The sequence below is a fragment of the Miscanthus floridulus genome, chromosome 19 (genome assembly GCF_019320115.1).
Source record: "Miscanthus floridulus cultivar M001 chromosome 19, ASM1932011v1, whole genome shotgun sequence".
Lineage (NCBI taxonomy): Eukaryota > Viridiplantae > Streptophyta > Magnoliopsida > Poales > Poaceae > Miscanthus > Miscanthus floridulus.
Genome location: NC_089598.1, coordinates 68,079,813 through 68,100,434, shown reverse-complemented (window position 1 = coordinate 68,100,434; position 20,622 = coordinate 68,079,813). Strand labels below are relative to the sequence as shown.

Below are 20,622 nucleotides of genomic sequence, written 5' to 3'. Positions count from 1 at the left end.
CTGCACCATGACTCCCTCTGCTTCGGGCTATTTTGGATTGAGTCGGTTGGTTCCGTTTGCCGGTCCTACTCCTACCATCCAGGAACCATAGCACACTCCAAATCTAGCTGGAGGTTACACACCTCATTTGATGGTTGATTGTCGTCGCCATGTGGCTATCATTCGTCATCGGTGTGCCCAACCTCTCTATGATGAGACCAAGGATTTGAGAATTGAGTACAGGTTCTAGCAACCATTTCATTTTGACTTTTATCAACCTCCGCTACATCAACAAGAGCGAGGCCCCCGTGATTCAAATGAAGGCCATTGACACTTTTGAGCTTAGCAAGCTACCTACCTTGGACATGACGCAGCTACTCCATAACTTAAGGAGGATGGGGTTGCAGCCACTAATGGAGTTCCGCAAGCCATGGAACAATGAGATTATCTATCAGTTCTATGCCTCCTATGACTTGGACACTTGGGAGGCTACACATGTTATTCATTGGACCACCGAAGGCAAGCACTACAAGGTTGATTTCATTACCTTTTATCACCTTCTTGGCTTGGACCGCAGGGATCGCACCTCCACTACCATCACTGAGATTTCAGCTCTTGCTATGGATGAGTATCAGTACATGTATTTGGATGGTCATCGTGCTGATGGGAAGACCGTTTGGCTAGAGCCCTACTACTATGTGCTCAACAACATCCTTTGTCAGATCTTGTATCCCAAGATAGGTGACTCTACTAATCTCCGTGAGGATTCCCAGGTTGTACTTGATTGCTTTGGAGATGAGTTCACCACGTTCTCCATCAATCGTTATATTTGGGACAAGATCTTCGTGGCTAGTGAGGATGTGGTGAAGCACTCCCCTATGCTCCATTCATCATGCATATCATTGAGCATGTGTCAGGCATTCACATGCCTTCCGATTCCTCTCACAAAGTTCTCAAGCTGTCCAACAAGACATCACTTCAGGCAAAGAGAGAGTTAGCGGAGGCCGCTAAGGGAAAAGGAAAAGGCAAAGGTGCCTCAGGCTCCTCCTCACGTGCCTCTCCACCACGTGCTTCGTGCTCTCGCCATGCTCATGGTGAGGAGCCTCAGTCCTCCTCCTCCTCTGGTGGTAAGCCCCCAGCAAGTTCAAATTCTTCATGACGTATATGTTTGGAGCTTGTTGTGCTAGTGCTGAGCGTGAGCAAGGGATGCTAGTGAGGATGCATCGCATTGAACAGAAGCTTAACATTCACTTCGCACCGCCTTAGGCCTTGGAGCCACTTTGTGATCCTTTTGAGCTTTATGATGAGGCTTGCAAGGAATACTATGGAGAGTCGTTCGATCAGCTCCATCCCCATGGCAAGTCGCAAATGGATGTCGATGATGAAGAGTACCGAGAGGAAGATGATGATGATGATGACGACGATGATGATGATAGTGACCGTGATGATGATGAGAACTACGGTGATGAGTAGTCGTTTCTTTCATGTGACCTACCCCTTTTGGCACTTGTTGACAAAGGGGGAGTGTTAGGCTTTGATCTATCTATGTAATAAGCTAGTTGGGTTTGAGACTTTAAAACTTTTAGCTTGTATGAACTATGTTGTGTGGTGGCAACTATGTGATGGACAACTATATATCTATGTATGATGGATGATTGTAGGACAAGTAATGCTTATTATCTATCATATTAGCTTGTGCTTGTCTCCTTTTGTGAATGATGGATGTTATTTCAGATGGCCATGTGTCGTTTCAAGTTTCTAATTTGAGATCTTGGCCATCATGTTCTCTTTTACTTGTTGTATGAATATAACATGTCATATTGCATATCTTTGTCACGGATATGTACTTGTTTACATACACTTGGTGCACCCCATGGATTGCAAAATTTAGGGGGAGTTTCTAACTTAATATATGCAAGTGATGTGTTTATGATCATCATTGAAATTCAAATTCATTGCATATATTAAGGGGAGAGCTCTCTATAAATTTTGGGGTTCAAAAGCTTTAAATTCTTACATTCTTATGAAGCCTAAGTTGGTTGTCATCAATTACCAAAAAGGGAGAGATTAAAAGTGCATTCGCCCCCTATATGGGTTTTGGTGTATTAATGACATCCAAATTAGGGACTAATGAGATCTTAATGAGATATATTGCACCTTTAGTCCCTTGAAAGATTTAAAAGAGGTGATCTAAGATGAAATGGTGTCTCTCAATTCTTCAAGTACAAAAAGCGGATGAACCCAAAGCGCTCTCCAAAGCCCTTTTATTTTGTTTTGGGTTTAGGTATGCCGTACTATAAAGAGAGATGCAAGTTTAGGTGGTCTAAAGAAGATAGAGTGCTCAAACATAAAAAATAAAATCAAAAGAGAGACACAAAATCACCTCATGAACACTTGGACATAGTTTGTGGACTTTTGGTAGTCGGAAGTCCCGACATGAGGCGGATGTTTCGGTTGCCGGAAGTTCTGACATTTGGTGCCGAATGTCCCGGCGCTTGCTGACTTAGCCGCAGCACATCTATGCATCGTTGCCCATCGGACGTCTAACGGGAGTCAAGAGTTCTGGGTGCCAAAAGTTCTGGCTCCCTTCGGAAGTCCTGACACTTCATGACTTTGCCACCTACGCAGCTTCGCCCATTGGAAGTCCCGACGAGAGTCGAGAGTTTCGGGTGCCAGAAGTCTTGGCTCCAGCTAGAAGTCTTGATGCCTTAGGACATAGTCGCCTAGCTCATCTTGTCTGTCGGGAGTCCCAACGAAAGTTAGAAGTCCCCGCTGCCCGAAGTTCCGGCGACCGCCGGGAGTTCCGACGACCGCTGGGAGTTCTGACAAATGCGAGCAAGCCTAGTGGACTGTCTGCATGAACAATGTTTTTGCGTTGGGCCTGAAGTTCTAGTGATCTATGTCGGAACTTCCAACTCAGATCTGAACGGTTGGATTTGCCCTTGAGTATAAATAGCTCTTTTCTCTCCTCTAACCAAAGTCTACTCATTCATTGCTCACCAACCTTTATCCAAAATAGCTCCCAAGCATTCAAGGAACCCCTCTCATCTCCCCCTTGGTTAAATCTTTGATCCCCCTAGTGTCTTGAGTGAAAGGTGAGTGGATTGAGTGAGAAAATCAGTTTGGCAAGATTGAGCACTTGATTTCTTCATTAAGCCGGTTGGATTTGCGTCTATTACTCTTGGATTCTTGGAACCCTAGCAGACTAGGCATCGCCCAAGTGCTTCCATCTTGTGGAAGAGCCTTAGGAAGTTTGTATTACCCTTGATTTCTTAGTAGAAAGCTCGAGTGACCTTTGTGGTTGCTTTGAGAGAGGCGAGGAGGTGGAAGAGACTTCGACCTTTGTGGTTACCTCAACAATGAGGATGTAGGAGCTCCTTTGTGGGGTTGCCAAACCTCAGGATAAATTCTTGTATTCTGCGTGCTTGTTGTTGTTGTGATTTGTGCTATCATATTTGTTCTAGTTGGTTTGTATTCCTCTCAAACTCTCCTCCTAGGGTTTGGACTCGATCTACGAAGTGGTGATCTTTAGGCGTCAAAGAAGCAACCCCAACACTTCACCTTACCACTTGGGAGTGGGATTGTAAGATATCTTTCACTCAAAGTTTGTTTTAACACTTGTAGTACAATTGTCATAGGTGCCAAAAGGCCTAGCTGTTTGCGTCGGAACTTCCGGGTGTCGGAAGTTCTAGCCCAAACTGTCGGGACTTCTGACTGTCACTGGTATTTGACTTTGAGTTTACGCAGAATTTTTTAGATACGCCTATTCACCCACCCTCTAGGTATTGTTTAGATCCTTTCAGTGGCCAAGGAGGAGGACATCATTGGGAATCTCATAGGTGTTCTCCATCTTCTTTGGGCATGCTCCAACTTGGGCTTGGGTCCTAAGTGTGAATAACAAGCCTGCGGCGACGTCATTGCACCCAACAGAATGTCTTGATGATTTGAAGACATTGCCAATGTGATATTGAGGTGGGACCAGATCTATTTGAAAGCTTATTAAATAATCTTTCCATGAAGTGCTCATTGACCTCAATGGCACTCCGGATGGACGAGTTATGAACTTCACAATGAAGCGCTATTGGGCTGCCGACGGACCGAATGTTGGACTTTGATGAGCTTGCACTCCAAGATCGGTCCTGTTCATGACATATCCATACACTATCATCATAGCCATCATTCCTAGGCACATTTGAAATACCGATATTTGGTAGTAATAAATTCTTAGTTTTATCATTATACAAACATAGGAACGAGCTCACCTTGTCTTTAACTTCCATGGGCGTATCCATAGGTGTCATGTCATCATCATCCTCCCCTTCTTGACAGCAAATTATCCTCGGTTTGAGCTTACTTGGAGGACAGGTTGCAGGTAGTAGCTAACATTGCTCCCCTTCTTGAAATTTAACTTGTTTCCTTATAACAAAACTTGGGGATCTCGACATTACATGATTATATCTATTGCAGCCCTCTAATCGATCATATTGTTGCACAACAAAATGAGATTTGATATTTAAACAAATATAAACTCGGTGTACTATATACTCTCCTTTATAATTATATTTGCTAATAAAATGATATGTACATCTAGACAACCATGGCAACTCAGCGTATAAAAATTTCTCCCTCAAACTACTTAAAGCACATAGAGTATCAAACTCAATATTACCCAATGTATTTAAAGAAGACAGTAATTTTAGTTCATCTCTTTCAGTAGCAATTGGAAGCAAATGTTTATTTTCAACACAAGTATTTGGTTCTAGAACAAAAGCATCATGCTTATTCACTAGTTGTGGCATAGGTATAATAAAAGCATTGTCACATAATTTTTCTTTATCACTAGCATTATTAGAACAATTATTTTGTGACAAAGGCAATTTGGATTTAGTGTCCACTAAATGTTGCTCTATTATAGCATGAGTGGTGGACAAATTCAGCACATCATCACTAATTTCAACAATATCATATTCTGTACCAAGCATCAAAGAAGTTTTGAATTCGGAAACTTGCTTATTTTTAGATTTAACATCAAATTCTTTCTTTCCATTAGCTGATCTATCTCCATTAGTTTGTACAATTTTATCATGGTTTTAAGTTTTACTAGACTCCAAAGTGTGTGTGGGAGGTGGTGGTGGCGAAGATACTGTTGTAGGGGTGGAGGCAGCCACTCGCCTTCTTATCGCAGTCTTGACCTTCGCAAATGCTTGCTCCACCCTTGCTAAAATCTGGTTGAGGTTGTCACCAATGTTTGTCTGGTTCATTTGCTGACATCCCTGCAATTCTTTTTTTGCTAGCATAGCAAGCTGGAACAAACGGTTGATAGTATAATTTTTTTTATGAAAAACAATATCCTGTATTTCATGCCTCAAACCACCATAAAAGCGAACAATTTTATCTTTCATGTCCTCTACTATCCTACAACATATTACACACTTGTGAAACTCAGCATAATATTCCTAGACAGACATATTACCCTACTCTAAGCACTGCAATTTCTCTTGCCATTCACGTTTATAAGAAGGAGGAACAAAACGATTACACATTGCTTCTTTAAGTCTAGGTTGTTGATGCAAATTGCCTAGTTTTCACCACCAGAATTGAGCAAAATATTGGAATTCACTAGTGGCGTATCTAACTCGATGTATCTCAAGAACTAGGTGGGAATTAAACTCTTGTTCTACAGCCATCTTTCAATCAAAATATTTTTCTCCATCATATAATCTAGAATAGGATGGTAAGGCCAATTTACCTCTCAAACCTTAATGATTATAGTCTATATGTGATGCCCGATTGTTTTTCATTTGGTCCATCCTTGTAAACTTCTGGTCCATGATTTTCCGCAATTTACTCTTAAACAGAAACTCGTTGTGTGATATTGTTAGAAATCAAAATAAATGCCCTATCAAATATTTATGAATTAGTGGAATCACACTCTCACACATCTTACCAAGCTCTTATAAGATTCTTACCAACACAAAGCAGTGGATGGTACAACCGGTGGCTGGTTCATGATACCTGTGAGGGCATGACACTGAGATTGTAAGGGTCTTTTTTTGTACTGATATGAAGTATACGTGGAGCTTGGGAGGCACAATATGGTAGCAAAAATAGCAATAATTTAATTTAGAAATTGTAAGATTGAAAAGTAGTCTCAAGCTAGTCTATGTCACCAGTCTAAACTCGTCCTAGACCAAGCTCAAGTAAGAAACAATGCAACTCAGCATAGGGGCTCAAAAGATGCAAGCACTTCTGATTGAAAAGTAGTGTTGACATGTCTTTGGACTCCTTATCGTAGTATATGTTCTCTGTGCGGAGGCGTTGACTTATATATTGGATATATCCCCTGCAAGTGGAAACAAATCTATCCTCGTTGGACTTGTAGTGACGGCGGCGACAGTAGAAGATCTCCAATGTGCTACTATGGTGGCTCAGGCGGGTCTTCCCGATGGAGCGCTGTTCAAGGTAGTTAACAACCATTATAAACCATCAATATAACATGCATAATGGCATAAATATAATCACCAATGAAGGTTTAGGGGTTTAAACTAATAAATTCTATGAGTTTTGGTGAATCTATATTTTCTATAGGGTTTATTCAAAAAACTATCAAGGTGGACCTATATGTTAGATTTAATTGCGCTTATCCACAGTGAAACAGACACCAGAAGGTTATAGAATACTCGAGAGGACTCCACACCGAAGCGGAGGTCGAGAGGCTGCCAAGTGGGGCCGCCCAGCCCCATCTAAAGTCGCCTAGCCCCTGGGCCCACCTATCAGCCTCCATGTCGCAATATCGGTTCTCCACCGCCTCCTAGATTGCATCTACGTCGTCCTTTAAGTCGGTTTGATCTAATGGCTCACGTTGGAAGCTCCGGGCTATATATACCAGCCTCTGCCATCCCCAGGCATATGGCATAAGTCATTTGAGAAGTCAAAAACACTGATCATCCTTAGAGCTCCACCATATTCTAGGGCATGGCTAGTTAGGCTAGGTCTAGAGGGAGGCAAGTAGGCTTTGCTTGGATTCCCGATCTTGTCAAGAGCGTGGTTCGGTATAATCTTTGTACCCCTTCTCTTTTGTTTCTTCATTACTTTTATATGCTAGTTACAATTGTTATGACTTCATCTTATTCATGTTCTTTGTTATAATGTGCATCGTCTACTTTGGTTATATACTTAGTATAGCTAGTTTATCATTATATCTATGCATAAGTTTGTATAGCACTCGCTCCGCTGCGCACGGGGTGAGTGGTTGACATTGTTTAAGCATGGTTCTTATACATTGTTTACCTACGATTACACCCTATATTCTAGGTCATGTGGTAGATCGTGGATGTGACACTCCCATTGAGTCATTTGTAGTCCACTCCCCGACTATAGGTGCACGTAGGGTTCGGTTACGAAGGAAGGGCAAGCTCTGTTCTTAATCTTCCTTAGTAATATCCCTTATGTGTAGATATGAGGATGATCTTAGCAATGACGACTAGGTATAATTGCACTAATCAATATATGCTTTGACTTGTAATTAAGAATAACTTAGGAATTATTCCTCTAATATTCTACCTGACCATGCTAATGCCATAGAAAGGAGTACTCTGAGTAATTTATCATTATTATTGATAAATACTTATCATATATATATCTTATCCTATGACTTACCCCTGTTATGAGTAGAATATTGGTTATGGTTTACTTCTGCATCAATAGTATAAGTTATCAATATATGTCCATAGTAGAAATTGTAAGATTGAAAAGTAGTCTCAAGCTAGTCTATGTCACCAGTCTAAACTCGTCCTAGACCGAGCTCAAGTAAGAAACAATGCAACTCAGCACAGGGGCTCAAAAGATGCAAGCACTTCTGATGTTTTTTTACTTTCTTTCTTTTCTTGCTCTCTTTTTTTTTCTTCTTTTACTTTTTTTGGTGCAAATTTTTCCTTCTTTTTTTTTCACCTCTTTGCCTTTTTCCTTTCTTTAATTTTCTTTACTCAGAAAGTGCCGCAAGCTGCCAAACCGTGGATGCAGCAAACAATGATGATATATCCTTCCGATTGCCCAAAAAAAGGGATCGCAAATAACCTGCCAAAACCAAACTTATGGGTATATTTTATGGCAACGTATCAGGTGCAAATCAACTAACCTGTGTAAACTTAGAAACTACCGATTAGAACCACTAAATGCTAATCTAATGAATGAGATGAGAGGTGAGAGGTGGGATTTTTTTGCGCTTAAGCCCCCCACCCGCCGTCCTTTTTTTGCGCTTAAGTCCCTCACCTCATCCATTGGATCAGCATATGGTGGTCCTGATTGGTAGTTTACAAATTTGCATTGGTTGGTTGGTTTACATATGATATGTTGCCATATTTTATTCCAACAAAAGAAAACTACCCTACACAATTAATTCTTTCCTTTTTTTTCTGTTGGCGCAGGAATCAGCCTCCAGCTACAACCGTTGAGATCAATTCTAGATATTGTAGCGTACACAAGATGTATACTTGCTATCTGAATAGAATACTGAATTTTGTTTCTGTACCTGCTACATGACCAAAGCAGAGAGAAAAACAGCAAACAATATAGGATCAGCTCTGTCTTTGATCTACGTTGTACTAAGACCAACACAGGATAATTCGACACAAGGTGAAGATTCGAATAGACCAACGAACACAGTGAGGGACGACAATTCAAGAAAGCAAACTAAAATAAAAAATATTGTAACGGCACAACGAGTTATGGGATATGAGAAGAACAATGATGAACACAAATATTTTTGGTAGGGTAATTTTCTAGATTTATGGGATAAAGGCAAAACACTCAAACTAGGGGATAGATGCGAACACGACGGTATACCTGAAGCTCTGATACCACTTGATGGGGACAAGGTTCCCGATCTTCCGTCAGGTTCTAGATAACTATCGATTTGGATGAAGAGTGACACACCGATCTAGCTTCAAATCACAAAGACCCGAACCCTGCAACTTTAGTACCACGTCTCCTCTGGTTATCAACCGTGTCATAATCCGGTTGACCTTGCTAAGGAGGCTAATCCCTGTTGCGAATTGAAGAACACAAGTAAGAACAAGATAAAATACAACTCAACTGATGTGACAACTGCGGATATATGATTAATCTCTCGAATGTGGAGTTTCACAAACCGATAACGGCGACTGTTTAAAGACAGATTGATCTAAAGCAAAACCCAAACCCTAACGTAGGCGGTGGCTATAGAATATATAGCCTAAGGGGCATGCAAGCACCCTTATTCATGTCCCTAAGGAGCCCCAGCATGTTACAAGGCCCAAACGACCCAAAAGATGGCGATCCAACGCCCTGACAGATTCTCGATGTCAACTTCTTTTAATGATTCCTATTGATTGGAATTTTTTTTCATGTGGGACCATATCCACTGGTTTCCTTGTCAAATTATCTTTCCAACCACTAATTTGCACTATAGCTAGATGTATACTTTTCTATAAACTTGAATCAAATTAGAAACGAAATTTAACTTAGGGCAATGCTGTAAGGTATATATAACTTGGAGGTAGTGGATATATAACATGGATCCAAACCGACAGTTTGGCACGTTCCACGTGATCGATGTCTAGGACTAGATCTCTATCAGATTCAACATGCAATTTGGATGCGCAAATAATGAGCATGAGTGTTGTGTGATGGCTGTTAATTATCATCAGTGATTGCATGATTGGTGAGCTAGTATGAAACTAATATGAGTTATACCATGTCTCCTTTTGGCTCCCAATTCAAGCAGCTAGAACCAATGTTATCCTCAACGTTAAAGTCTACACGGTAAATAGTTAGTCACTTACAATTTAGCTATTATTTGGATTAAATAGACACTTGAACGGACAAAACCACCATTTTAACGGGATATACGTTGATTAAACAGAAACAATGTAGCACTGTGTTGCGTTAAACGGTATATAAACAGGCTAAACGGCCATTCAGACGAACAATACCAAAACCATTCTTTATTTGCTGAAGACTCTCAGTAAACATGCCAGGATTATTCTTTGTTTCAATGAAAATTTTTACATCCCTTACATATAGAGAACGTAATTATATATCTTGATGAGGTTAGTATTTGGTATATAATGTAAGATAATAATTCTTATATCTTGCATGATATAACTTGTTGTACGTATATGTAGGGCCATCCGATCCTCACAATTTTGAGTGCACCGGGAGCTTTTGAACGAAGAAAATTGGATGAATTTGTAGTTAAAAGAGCGGTATATAAAACTTCGTATCCTGGGTAGATTATGCGCTCCCACAGGGCCACAGCCATCCTAGCTCCTGTTGCAATACGATCCTCCAATCCTTATCTGTCGTGTGTCATGCAACGTTTCCTTTTTGCCGGTCTCCCAGTCACCTGTTGCGTGGCCCAGATCCCTGTTTCTATACTCACCTCCGAAAGCGCTCGTATACCATGTATGATGCTCATGGTAACAAGGACGAGCTACACACCCGTTCTACATCTTATCATTCTTATATTAATTTAATGACAAAAGTCCAAAAATAGGACGGAACATGGATCGGAGGTCGACGGGTGTGAGACGGAAACGGGAGAGAATCCTCCTGTCCATATTATCTGCATCTTGTATTTTGGACAGGATGGACCCAAAAATATATTCTTTTCACAAAGTAGCCCACACTCACTCCTACTCCCAATTTTCCACCGACCATACCATGTCCAACAGTACCTGCAACATACCATATCAGACAGCCTAGCGCCCGCGTCTGTGGCAGGACCCGCGCCCACCCTGGGACCGCACGGGAAACCCATGTGGGTTTTTCCACGGCTGCGCCCCGGGAGCAGTGACAGGAGGCCGCTATCCGCCATCCTCCGGTTGTGCCGTGCAATACCCCGATCTATTTTTAAAACATTTAGATGAAACATTTGCAACATATGCCTAAAACAGATGAAACATTTGAAACATACGATTAAAACATGCGTGTATAGGCATAGCAACATATGCAACATCCAAATCTACTTTTGTAATATCCAGATGAAACACTTGCAACATGAGTATGAAACATAAGAAACACTTGAAGCATATGCTTGAAACATGCGGGTACAATCATAGCAACATATGCAACATCCAGATGTACACACTTGAAACATATGTTTAAAACATCTGAAATACTTGAAACATAGGCTTGCAACGTACGTATATTGTCATTGCAACATACCAGATCTACTTTTGCAATATACAGATAAAACACTTGAAACAACGCCTGAAACACTTGAAATATGGCGTCGCCGATGACCATGGGCTACCTGGTGGAGAACTGTGGTAGCCAGCAAGCTCGAGTTAGGGGACGTCGAGAGCTACCCAGCGTACACCCAGGCGCAGGCCTCTCCTTCCTGCCATGATGTCTTCGGTCAGCCGTGGTGCACACCATGGCCGCGACGGCGCGAGGTGGATGGGGTGCGGTGTGGGGCGCGGAGGAGCGCCGGATGGGGGCCGAGTGCGGCGCACCAACGTTGGAGAAGGCCGCTGGGCTGGAGAAGGCGTGAGGTGGATAGGGGTGGCTAGAGAAGGCGAGCGGCGCGGTGGATGCGCCAACGGGGGTGTGGGCAGCGACCGGCGGGCTGCCTCTCGGGCGGCTCGTCCTCGGTGCTCGGGACGGCACCGCTCACGGTCGAAGTCGGAGGCGGAATCTTGCGTCGTAGCCTCGGGGGCTCGGGGACAGCTGGTCACTCCGGATGAGAGGCGCTGAGTGGGTTTTTCTTTTTGTTTTTAGGAGATGAGCCCAGTCCTGCACAGGTGGGAGCCGCATCCGGACGCAGATCAGAGGACGGACGTCCATGACGTAGCATTATTGTACCTCCTTCTTAAGAGGTCAGCAATGGCAATTGCAGCGAACTCCCCACCATTCAACACTAGTGCTACCTACTGCCCCGAGCCCCTAACCGTAAATCGATGCTCCATGTAGCGTTGCTTATCCCACCGCTCGGCACTGCTATGCCCCGGCCCACCCTCTATGGCTTCTCCTCTTTGTCCCTCCCTCATCCTGGACACAACGCTCGGCACACGTCGGCTTTGGCATAGCTATGCCTTATGTTCGACTGTTCCGGTGCCCTGACCTACACTAAGTGGTCTGAGTTTTTGTTTTCGACCTAAAACAAAACTAAATTATAGGCCCCTTTTATATAAACATGATAATTATAATACTCAATACATATGTAAACGAAATGTTACAAATAAACAGTTAACTGTGGAAGCAAAAGTAATATTTAGTGGGGATTGTCGGATTTAATTGAAATTGACCAATTACATTTAGCAATTAAATCAAAGAAAATTTCAAGGCTCAGATTAATGCTAGGTGAAACTCATGATGCGTTAGTAGCAATTAGTGGGACACTTTAAGGTGGGTTAGTTGTTGATTGGTGAGTTACTAATAACAAACAATTGATTCGCCTGTCACTAGTAACAAATATGGTCTTCATGCCATAATCAACCGTGTTGATTAGTGGGTTACTAGTAACAGACAATTTGTCAGTTACTAGTAACATACATGGTGTTCATGACCGTGTCCCTGCTGGAAGGCTACATAAGGCAGCACTTTCGCCTCCTGTCCGCGAGCGCATGACACACAACCACGCCTCAACACTTTGCTGTTATGTTGCTCTCTATCGTTCCCGTCCCGGTTCCTGCGCGTACAAGAATAGGGAGAGCAGGCCTCCAAAATCGGCGTCATTCGGATTGCTTGTTCGTTCATTCTTCTTCCTGCTACTTCCTGACGACTTGGGATGATCGATACTACAACACTACTGCACGATATTGGGCGAGACTACTACATCAACAACCGCTATGTCAACTAGCGTTGGCTCTGGTGCTGTTGGGTATGCTGTTGCAACCTGTTCTTTGTTTTCTATGATTAAAATCATGATGATTAGTATTATGTACATATTTGTTGCGCTTAGATCACATGTGCACATATCTGATGTCGTAAACGTGTTATCTATATTTTCCTGGATTAAATTGGTACTAAATTTGCCTAAAATTCTATCCTGTCTTTTCATCCTACGACATGGAAACAAGAATGAAATTAACCTAATATGACCAAACGAATTATCAACTTAAACCTCTCTAGATTATGTTGTGCTCTTAGAATCTTTTGGATGCATAGGGCTAACTGTTAAAGCAACTTTAAGAGGCTCTCTACACCCTTCCTTATTAATAGGAATGGAGGTTTTAGTGAAAAAAGTATTTTTTAATATCTTCTTCAATTATATCTCCAAATACTGTCTACGTCTATTCTGAATTTCTCAATAGCCAAAGATGGAGAACAAGATTATTGGTTCTCTAGAGTATGCACAAGAAATAGAAAAGCCATTGGAGGGTGGAAAGATACAAACAACAAATTTTATTCAAATGACTATCCAAATGATGATTTAGAGAGGTTTAAGAAAGAATCTAGGATATACTCTTAGTCAGTTATTTCTTAGCCCTAGCCCATCGAAACAGGAAGTAATAGATAGACTAATTTTTGAACCAAACCTCTAACTAGTTGCTAACCAACTAGTTAGCCAACCTTAACTATTTTAGGCAAACTTTTAGCCCTAGGTAATAACTACTTTAAGCTAATTCAAACACGCTCTTTGAAAACCGCAAAAGAAACTCCTCATCACTGGGAATGGTCTAATGTGTGAAACTCGGCCTCTCTTGCCTTCTTAGACATTAATTAATACTCCATCCATCCTGGAATATAACTACGTTTAAACTGTTATCAGATAGATTACAAACAGTGGCAAAATGTCTAAAATGATTTTCATTGAAACTGTTCCTGAATGTGCATGTGGTCGTATGACAACGATGTTTGCCGTACATGTCTTCACTCTAAGTAAACGAAGATATGCATGCTGTTATTTTATTGATCCACAGAGGGAACTTTATCCATTTAACTACCCCTCCATCCTAAATTATAAGTCATTCGAAGTTTCTTGGAGAGTTAAAGCAGGTCTAAGTCGTGAACTGATCATAGATCAGTTGGTTAGGTTCCTTGTGGTGGATCCTGTCCACCCGAGTTTAAATCAACGACTTGGCACGGGTGCTCGCATTTTTCTGGATTTATTCCATGATTTAACGACGCTATGCTTTCAATGATAAGCGATGTCCTTGTCGACAGCGAGGTGCTAGTGGTGACTTCGTGAATCTCTAGATTTGCCGGCTCAGTCTTTCGAAGGTGCTCATAGGGGTAGGGTTTACGTACGTGTATTCATAGGGGTGAATGTGTATACGTGTTGTGGACGCCTGCGTTGTACTGCGTAATTCTAAAAAAAAAATAAAGCAGGTCAAGTCTAACCAAATTTTATATAATAAAATAATAATATTTATGATAATAAGTATCATTAGATTCTTCATTAATTATATTTTCATAATATATGTCATAAATCTTTGTAATTCTTTTTATAACTTTTAGTCCAACTTTAGATGCTTTTATACTCTAATAAAGGTGGAATGTCCTATAATTTGGAAACGGAGGGAGTATTAATCAAGCTAGGGAACTTAAAAACATAGCTATATTCTGGGTCTAGTTTTGAACTTCAACAGTAGCTATATCCCGAAAGGCCGAAACTGATGGAGTACAAGTAGTACCAAGCTGGCCTGTTACAGTGCAAATTGCATGAACTTGCCTATTTCGTCGACAGCACGGGGTGCAGTGCAGAGCAGATACGAGGGCCTGAGCTGTACACTACTACATTGTGCAGTTGTGCTGATGGTTACGAAGCTATCCAAAGTGATGTTTTGGGGGTACTGAGGATCACAAACAAGATTCGTCACGACCGTTGAACGATACATGCCTTGGCCGTGCCAGTGAGGTGCACCGCATCTCGCCCGGGGCTACCTTGTCGAACGAACGAGCCACAAGAAAGGAAAGAGAGAAAGAAACGTTGCGTGCGGCTAGCTCCGTCTGAGTTGATCGTGCGAAAAGTGTGTCCTTCCGCTCGAAATAGCGTCTCCCTCTACCATTACAGACTTTGTCAAGAGATGAAGACCTAACAAAAACGTCTACTAGCTACAGTCTATAATACAGCACGTACCAGCACAGTTCCAGTTCCCATCCAAGGAGAGACTGAGTTCTGCTAGCTGCAAGATCACTCGGCACACTTCATAGCCATCGACTGGATCCTGCAGCGGCACTAGCTACATGCGCCGAGCAAGCATGCCGAGCGTGCACCGTTCGAGCCTGCTGGCGGCGGGCCGCACGGCGCCCGACGAAGCCGACATCCGCCTCTGCTCCCTGCTACTGGCCTCGTTCGTGTCGCTGATGCTCCTCTGCGGGGTGCTCTCCCTGCTCTACCGCGCCAGCGGCGACAGCGCCTTCCCCACCAAGATCTACGTCATCCTCGGCCCGACGGCGATCATGCTCGTGCTCATCTTCCTCGGCGGGCTTGTCTCGTGCGGGTTCCAGGCTCTGGCCGCCTCGGCGCCGCCTCAGGCTCCGGCGCCCGCACGCCTGGCGCGACGCCTTTGCGCGTGCGGGCTGTCCGACGCGGCGGGCGTCGCCACGCTGCCGTCGTTCCCGTTCCAGCCGGCGCCGGCCCAGCAGCCCGCGGCGGCGAGCGAGGGGGAGCGGCAGCCACCACGCGGGAGCGCCGTGCTGTGCGCGGTGTGCCTCGAGGACGTGCGGGCCGGCGAGATGGTGCGGCACCTCTTCCACGTGGACTGCGTCGACGTGTGGCTGCGCTCGCACCGGACCTGCCCGCTCTGCCGCTGCGAGCTCCCGCGGCGGAAGGCAACCGTACAGCAGACCGTGGCCGTCACGCCGGAAGCGGTGCCGTTGCCGCCTGTTTGAGTGTCACTAACTTCCACGCCACTAGTTCGGAAAGGGCTGCTTGGCCTGTCAAGTTGTATACAACATTCTTCAATTCCTGAATTTCTTTGGGGGGAATCAGTAAGACATGACGATGGGACGGGATTTGATTGATTTGAATCTACTGTATGGCAGTTTAATTATTTGGATCACTAGAACTAGAAGGTGCCACGGCTATGTCGCAGAATCGAACTGTTTCTAGTCCGGCTTGACGTTTCCATTTTTAAATGACGGTACGTTTGGTGTCTTCAATCAAGGCCTGTTTAGATATCATCCAAATTCCAAGTTTTTTCACTCTCTCTCCATCACATTAATTTTTAGTCGCTTGCATGGACTATTAAATATAGGTAAAAAAAATAACTAATTACACAGTTTAGTTGAAAATCACGAGATGAATCTTTTGAGCCTAGTTGGTCTATGATTGGACAATATTTGCCAAATAAGACGAAAGTTGTACTATTCATCGGGTTGAAAAAAGTTGCAATCTAAACATGGCCCAAGCATATATATATATATATATATGTTCCTATTTCCCAAGGAACGGAGGACCTACTGTAATTCTTTATGTCAATCGTACGTTTTGTTTCTGAGTTTCTGGAACCATATGGAATCAGAGGTCGTCACAAATATTTCTATGAATTTCCCTGTCATAATATTTTTGTATATGCCATAATATTTCCCTGGCGTGAGTTAGCAGTATGGAATAATTTGTTACCACACATTGCTAATATTACTTTGACACAAGAACATGATGAATTTCAATGAAATCTACGTTCAAATGGACATTTCTCGGTCAAATACCTCTGTATAACGCTAATCCAGTTAATGTTCTCAATATTAACAAAGAATATGGAAATTAAAGGCCCCTTTAAAACTTGGGATCATCCTTTGGTACCAAAGAAGGGGAGTGATACTGATGAAAGATAATCTAGCTAAGCACAACTGGCAGGGTAGATAGGATTGTTGCTTGTCACAAGAACGAGTGTTGTTTTGTTCATGCAGTCTGGGCTGTTGTGCAGGCAGCTACATGCCTTCCTTTGAGCAACTCCAATAGGTTGGCTAAAATTAGTAGCCAAATTCCGTAGTTTAGCAATTTTGTAAAATATAAAACTCCTTAAAAAAGAAGGGATCCACAACGGCCTTGCTATTTTACAAAGTTAGATAGCCAGCGTCCGTGGTTGGCTATATATGGTCACCGAAAATTAAGGATAGCCAGCTTCCTATTTTACAAAGCCAGATAGCACATATGTTGGAACCTATTTTGTGCTATACAAATCGTAAAATAGCCTCCACAATAAGAATAGTCAATCTGTTGGAGTTGCTCTTAACCTTGTACTGTATCCAACGTGTACGGAAGTTGGTTACAGCATTTAAGTAGGGACTTCAAGCCGTTATTCCTATTGGGAGCTACGGTCATTTGTTGGTCGCTTTGGTTATACAGGAATGTCAGGGTCGTATACCCCGGGTACCTCAGGACAACGGATTGCAAAACAGCTGAGGCAGCCCAACCGGCCAAGGCCCACCAGCCGCGGTCCGCCTTAGCCACTCTGGCACCAGGTCGTGCGGCACACGGCCCGCCTCAACCTCCTCTTCCTTCCACTACATAGCTCGCATTCGCTCTGACTAAGACAGGTACGCTCGACAGGACAAAAAAGGACGACAATCCCTTGGGATGCGGGATCCCGGGGCAGGACGCCATCCCTCTGACTGCCTCAGCACGGACAAGACTACACTGCGAGGCAGCAACTATAGGTACAACACTACACCGCCCAAGCATGGCCTGACAAGACGGGCGTACGGATCCACCCACTACGGGATGGGCTTCATGACCTCGAGCCAATCCCCCGGGACTGAGCCAATCCCCCTCGACCCGACTTCTCGAGGTCGAGGTCAACACGGCCACGGTAGGGAGGGCTGACCATCAACCCGAGACGGTCGCCTGCCCCCGCATCGTCGCCACGATGATCTCCGGGCATCACGGATCAAAGATGGAGGCTACGCCAAGCCCATGACGAACAGGACAATTGGTGAACCACCACCATTCCCACAGTGCCGCCATGGAGCACCATTCCTTGCCGTGAGGAACAAGAACGCGGCAACTCCGCATGGACATATCAACAGGAGCGAGGATAAGATACAGGGGACCCACCAGCTAGGGCTCGACAAAAACTTCCTCCTCCCGTCGGGCTCTCGACCACTAAGGTCGGAGGAACCCATCTATCTCTGTTGTAACCTAGCCCCGGATCTATATAAGGGAGCCAGGCCTCCTTCTAGGAGGATCGGAGCCCCCTACCTCTAGCTTTCTACCTGTAAAACCCTAACTTACGAACCTCCATTGTAAGCCCTCAAAGCACTTGAACCGAGGAACATAAACTCACTACCCTCTGAGACTGGACGTAGGTTTTCGTCCCGAACCAGTATAATTTCCTTATGTCTCGAGTGCTACCATTGTCTTCCTGGAACAGTGCGGCGCTAAAAATTTGCTCGTCGATCTTCGAAACACCGACAAGGAATGACATATTTTTTGAAAGAAAAGGTGTTTCTTCTCTTTTCCAGGTTATCTTCTCAACTATCCATTGACTTTGTGCCTGGGCTATACTCGGTTTTCCATGATTTGGTTGTGGTAGTTTGTCTACAATTAGCACAGGTGGCCAAGAAATGTTTTTCCCCGGTACATGAATGGGTGGCGATCTAGTATGCTCATTGATTAATACTAGTGTGTCTATACTTTCTTTAAACTTTTTGTAGGATGTGTGCATACTGATATGCAGAGACCGAAAGTGCTTTCAAGATGATTGTATCAACTCGATGTAATGATCCTGAAACTTAATAAAAGCTTCATTTATGGAAAAAATATGTTGGATAATTAACCATGGCCGAGGTCCTGGTCTACCAAATGTTATCACCTGATGACCACCGTGGACTAAGGGGCTGCTTGGTTCCTGGTATAGTGTCGTTGGCTTTGTCTTACTGAGGAGCCCGTCTGAGCGGGCAAACTAATTTGGCTCCCAGGAGAGCATATTTTTTGGTTCCTGGTATAGTGTCGTTGGCTGTCTTACACATGTTAATTTGTATCAATGATTAAAATTACAGCATATTTTTTCTAGGAGCTATAGCAGAGCTATGACAAATAGTTTGTAAGAAAACCATGAAAAATATGAGTAATTCATTAAAGGACACATGGCAATCATCAAATATGATGAACACAAATATGTTTCTAAACGTTCATGAAGTCTAATCTTAATACGATATTATAGCATGATTCATGAAGCTCAAGTGTTCAATTTTCCAAAAGACCAACTTAGCAGCAAAAGTGACAAAATAGCAATAACCTAGCATGAGGTGAATAGCCTATAAAATTTTATTTAAAACTGTGATTTGTATCTAAATATCCACCTTGGCTGTAATAAAAAAAAAAATCTCCCAAATCAACATTTAAATACTAATATAAGCTATCATGAAAATAAATTTAATATCCATAAATTATGCTATATATATTTTTAAATATCACACTTGGAAGGATCTAAACGGCCAGAGGGGGTGAATAGCCTATAAAATTTTCTTTACAAAAGGTAGAACACTAGAGCAGTATGGTTAGTAAAATAACAAGTCCTAACAGGCAATACTTGCACTAGCTCTATCTCATCTAAGCAAGCCCCTATAAAATTCTAGTAGCAATTGAATTCTACACTAATTGACTCCACCACAAAAGAGCTACTAGCTAAACAAGATTACTCTAGCTAGCTAAACTAGTGAGCAACTAAACTAGCTACTCTACTATTAAAGCTACAACTAACTAGAGAGCTACTAATAATAAGCAACTACCACACAGACAATAGATTATAAATGTAAAGCACAAGTAAGATGGTCAATACCAAACCAGGCAAGAGTAGAACACAATGATTTATCTATGAGATTTAGTTGTTTGCCGACAACCTACGTCCTCATTGTGGCGAGTCTTAATGTGTCGATTCACACACTAACTAGCTGCTCAAGCTAGACCCACAACTTGAGTGCCACAAGAATTAAACACAAGAAGCAATCCAATTAGCCACGAGCATTCCACTAGAGTTGCTCTTCGTGATCTCCCGTGGGGTTGAGCACAAGACCCCTTACAATCAACTTGATCATGCGCCAAACAATGATCACAAAGCCTTCAACTATCCTCCAAGCTCCAAGCCGACTAGGTGATGGCAATCACTAAGAGTAACAAAAAAAAAAAACCAAAGCCATCACACTCAACTAGTGCCATGAGATGCAAATCTATGATGTAAATGCACTAGGGGCTCTCCAATATCTACCTAAATGTGATCCCAAGTGATGCATGTGAGTGGAGTGTGTTACTCAGCTTTCAAGGGCGTGCACAAGGGTGGGGAGTGCCAAGAGATTGGCCAAGGTCAGCCACAAGGTCTATTTATAGCCCCACTCAAAGTTCCAACATTACTCTCTTCACACAACCTCCATGGATGCACCAGAGACCTCTGCTGAGCACCAGAGAGCCCCAATGGCTAAGAAAATAATAGTCATTAATCCTATCAGGGGGTGGCAGCTCCGGTGAAGCAATGGAGAGCACCGTTGATGTGACCTCAGATGGCACACCAGAGAGATCCGGTGAACGTTAGCTTGGTTTGTGCATGTTTACATATTCTTTGGTAGAACAGTCCAGCGCCAACTCCGGTGGCCAGACCGGAAAACTCCCGTGAAGACATGTGAAATTTTCCTCGCTCAGCTGAGTCTACACTGGGCAACAACAGCAAAAGGTTAGTCAACTAGTTGTCACTCAACTACCAAAAACAAACATGAGGC

At 43.1% G+C, this 20,622-nt stretch overlaps 1 protein-coding gene across 1 annotated transcript; it reads left to right on the top strand.

Annotated features, from left to right (window-relative positions):
• The first annotated feature begins 15,008 nt into the window (after window positions 1-15,008).
• On the top strand, window positions 15,009-16,094 carry LOC136529983 (RING-H2 finger protein ATL32-like). The gene has a single exon (XM_066523036.1). It carries the CDS (start codon window positions 15,151-15,153, stop codon window positions 15,796-15,798), a length of 648 nt encoding a protein of 215 aa, XP_066379133.1. The 5' UTR covers window positions 15,009-15,150; the 3' UTR covers window positions 15,799-16,094.
• Window positions 16,095-20,622: the final 4,528 nt, after the last annotated feature.

Coding starts and splice junctions, on each gene's coding strand:
- LOC136529983 (XM_066523036.1), top strand. CDS start 15,151: ATGCGCCGAGCAAGCATGCCGAGCGTGCACCGTTCGAGCCTGCTGGCG.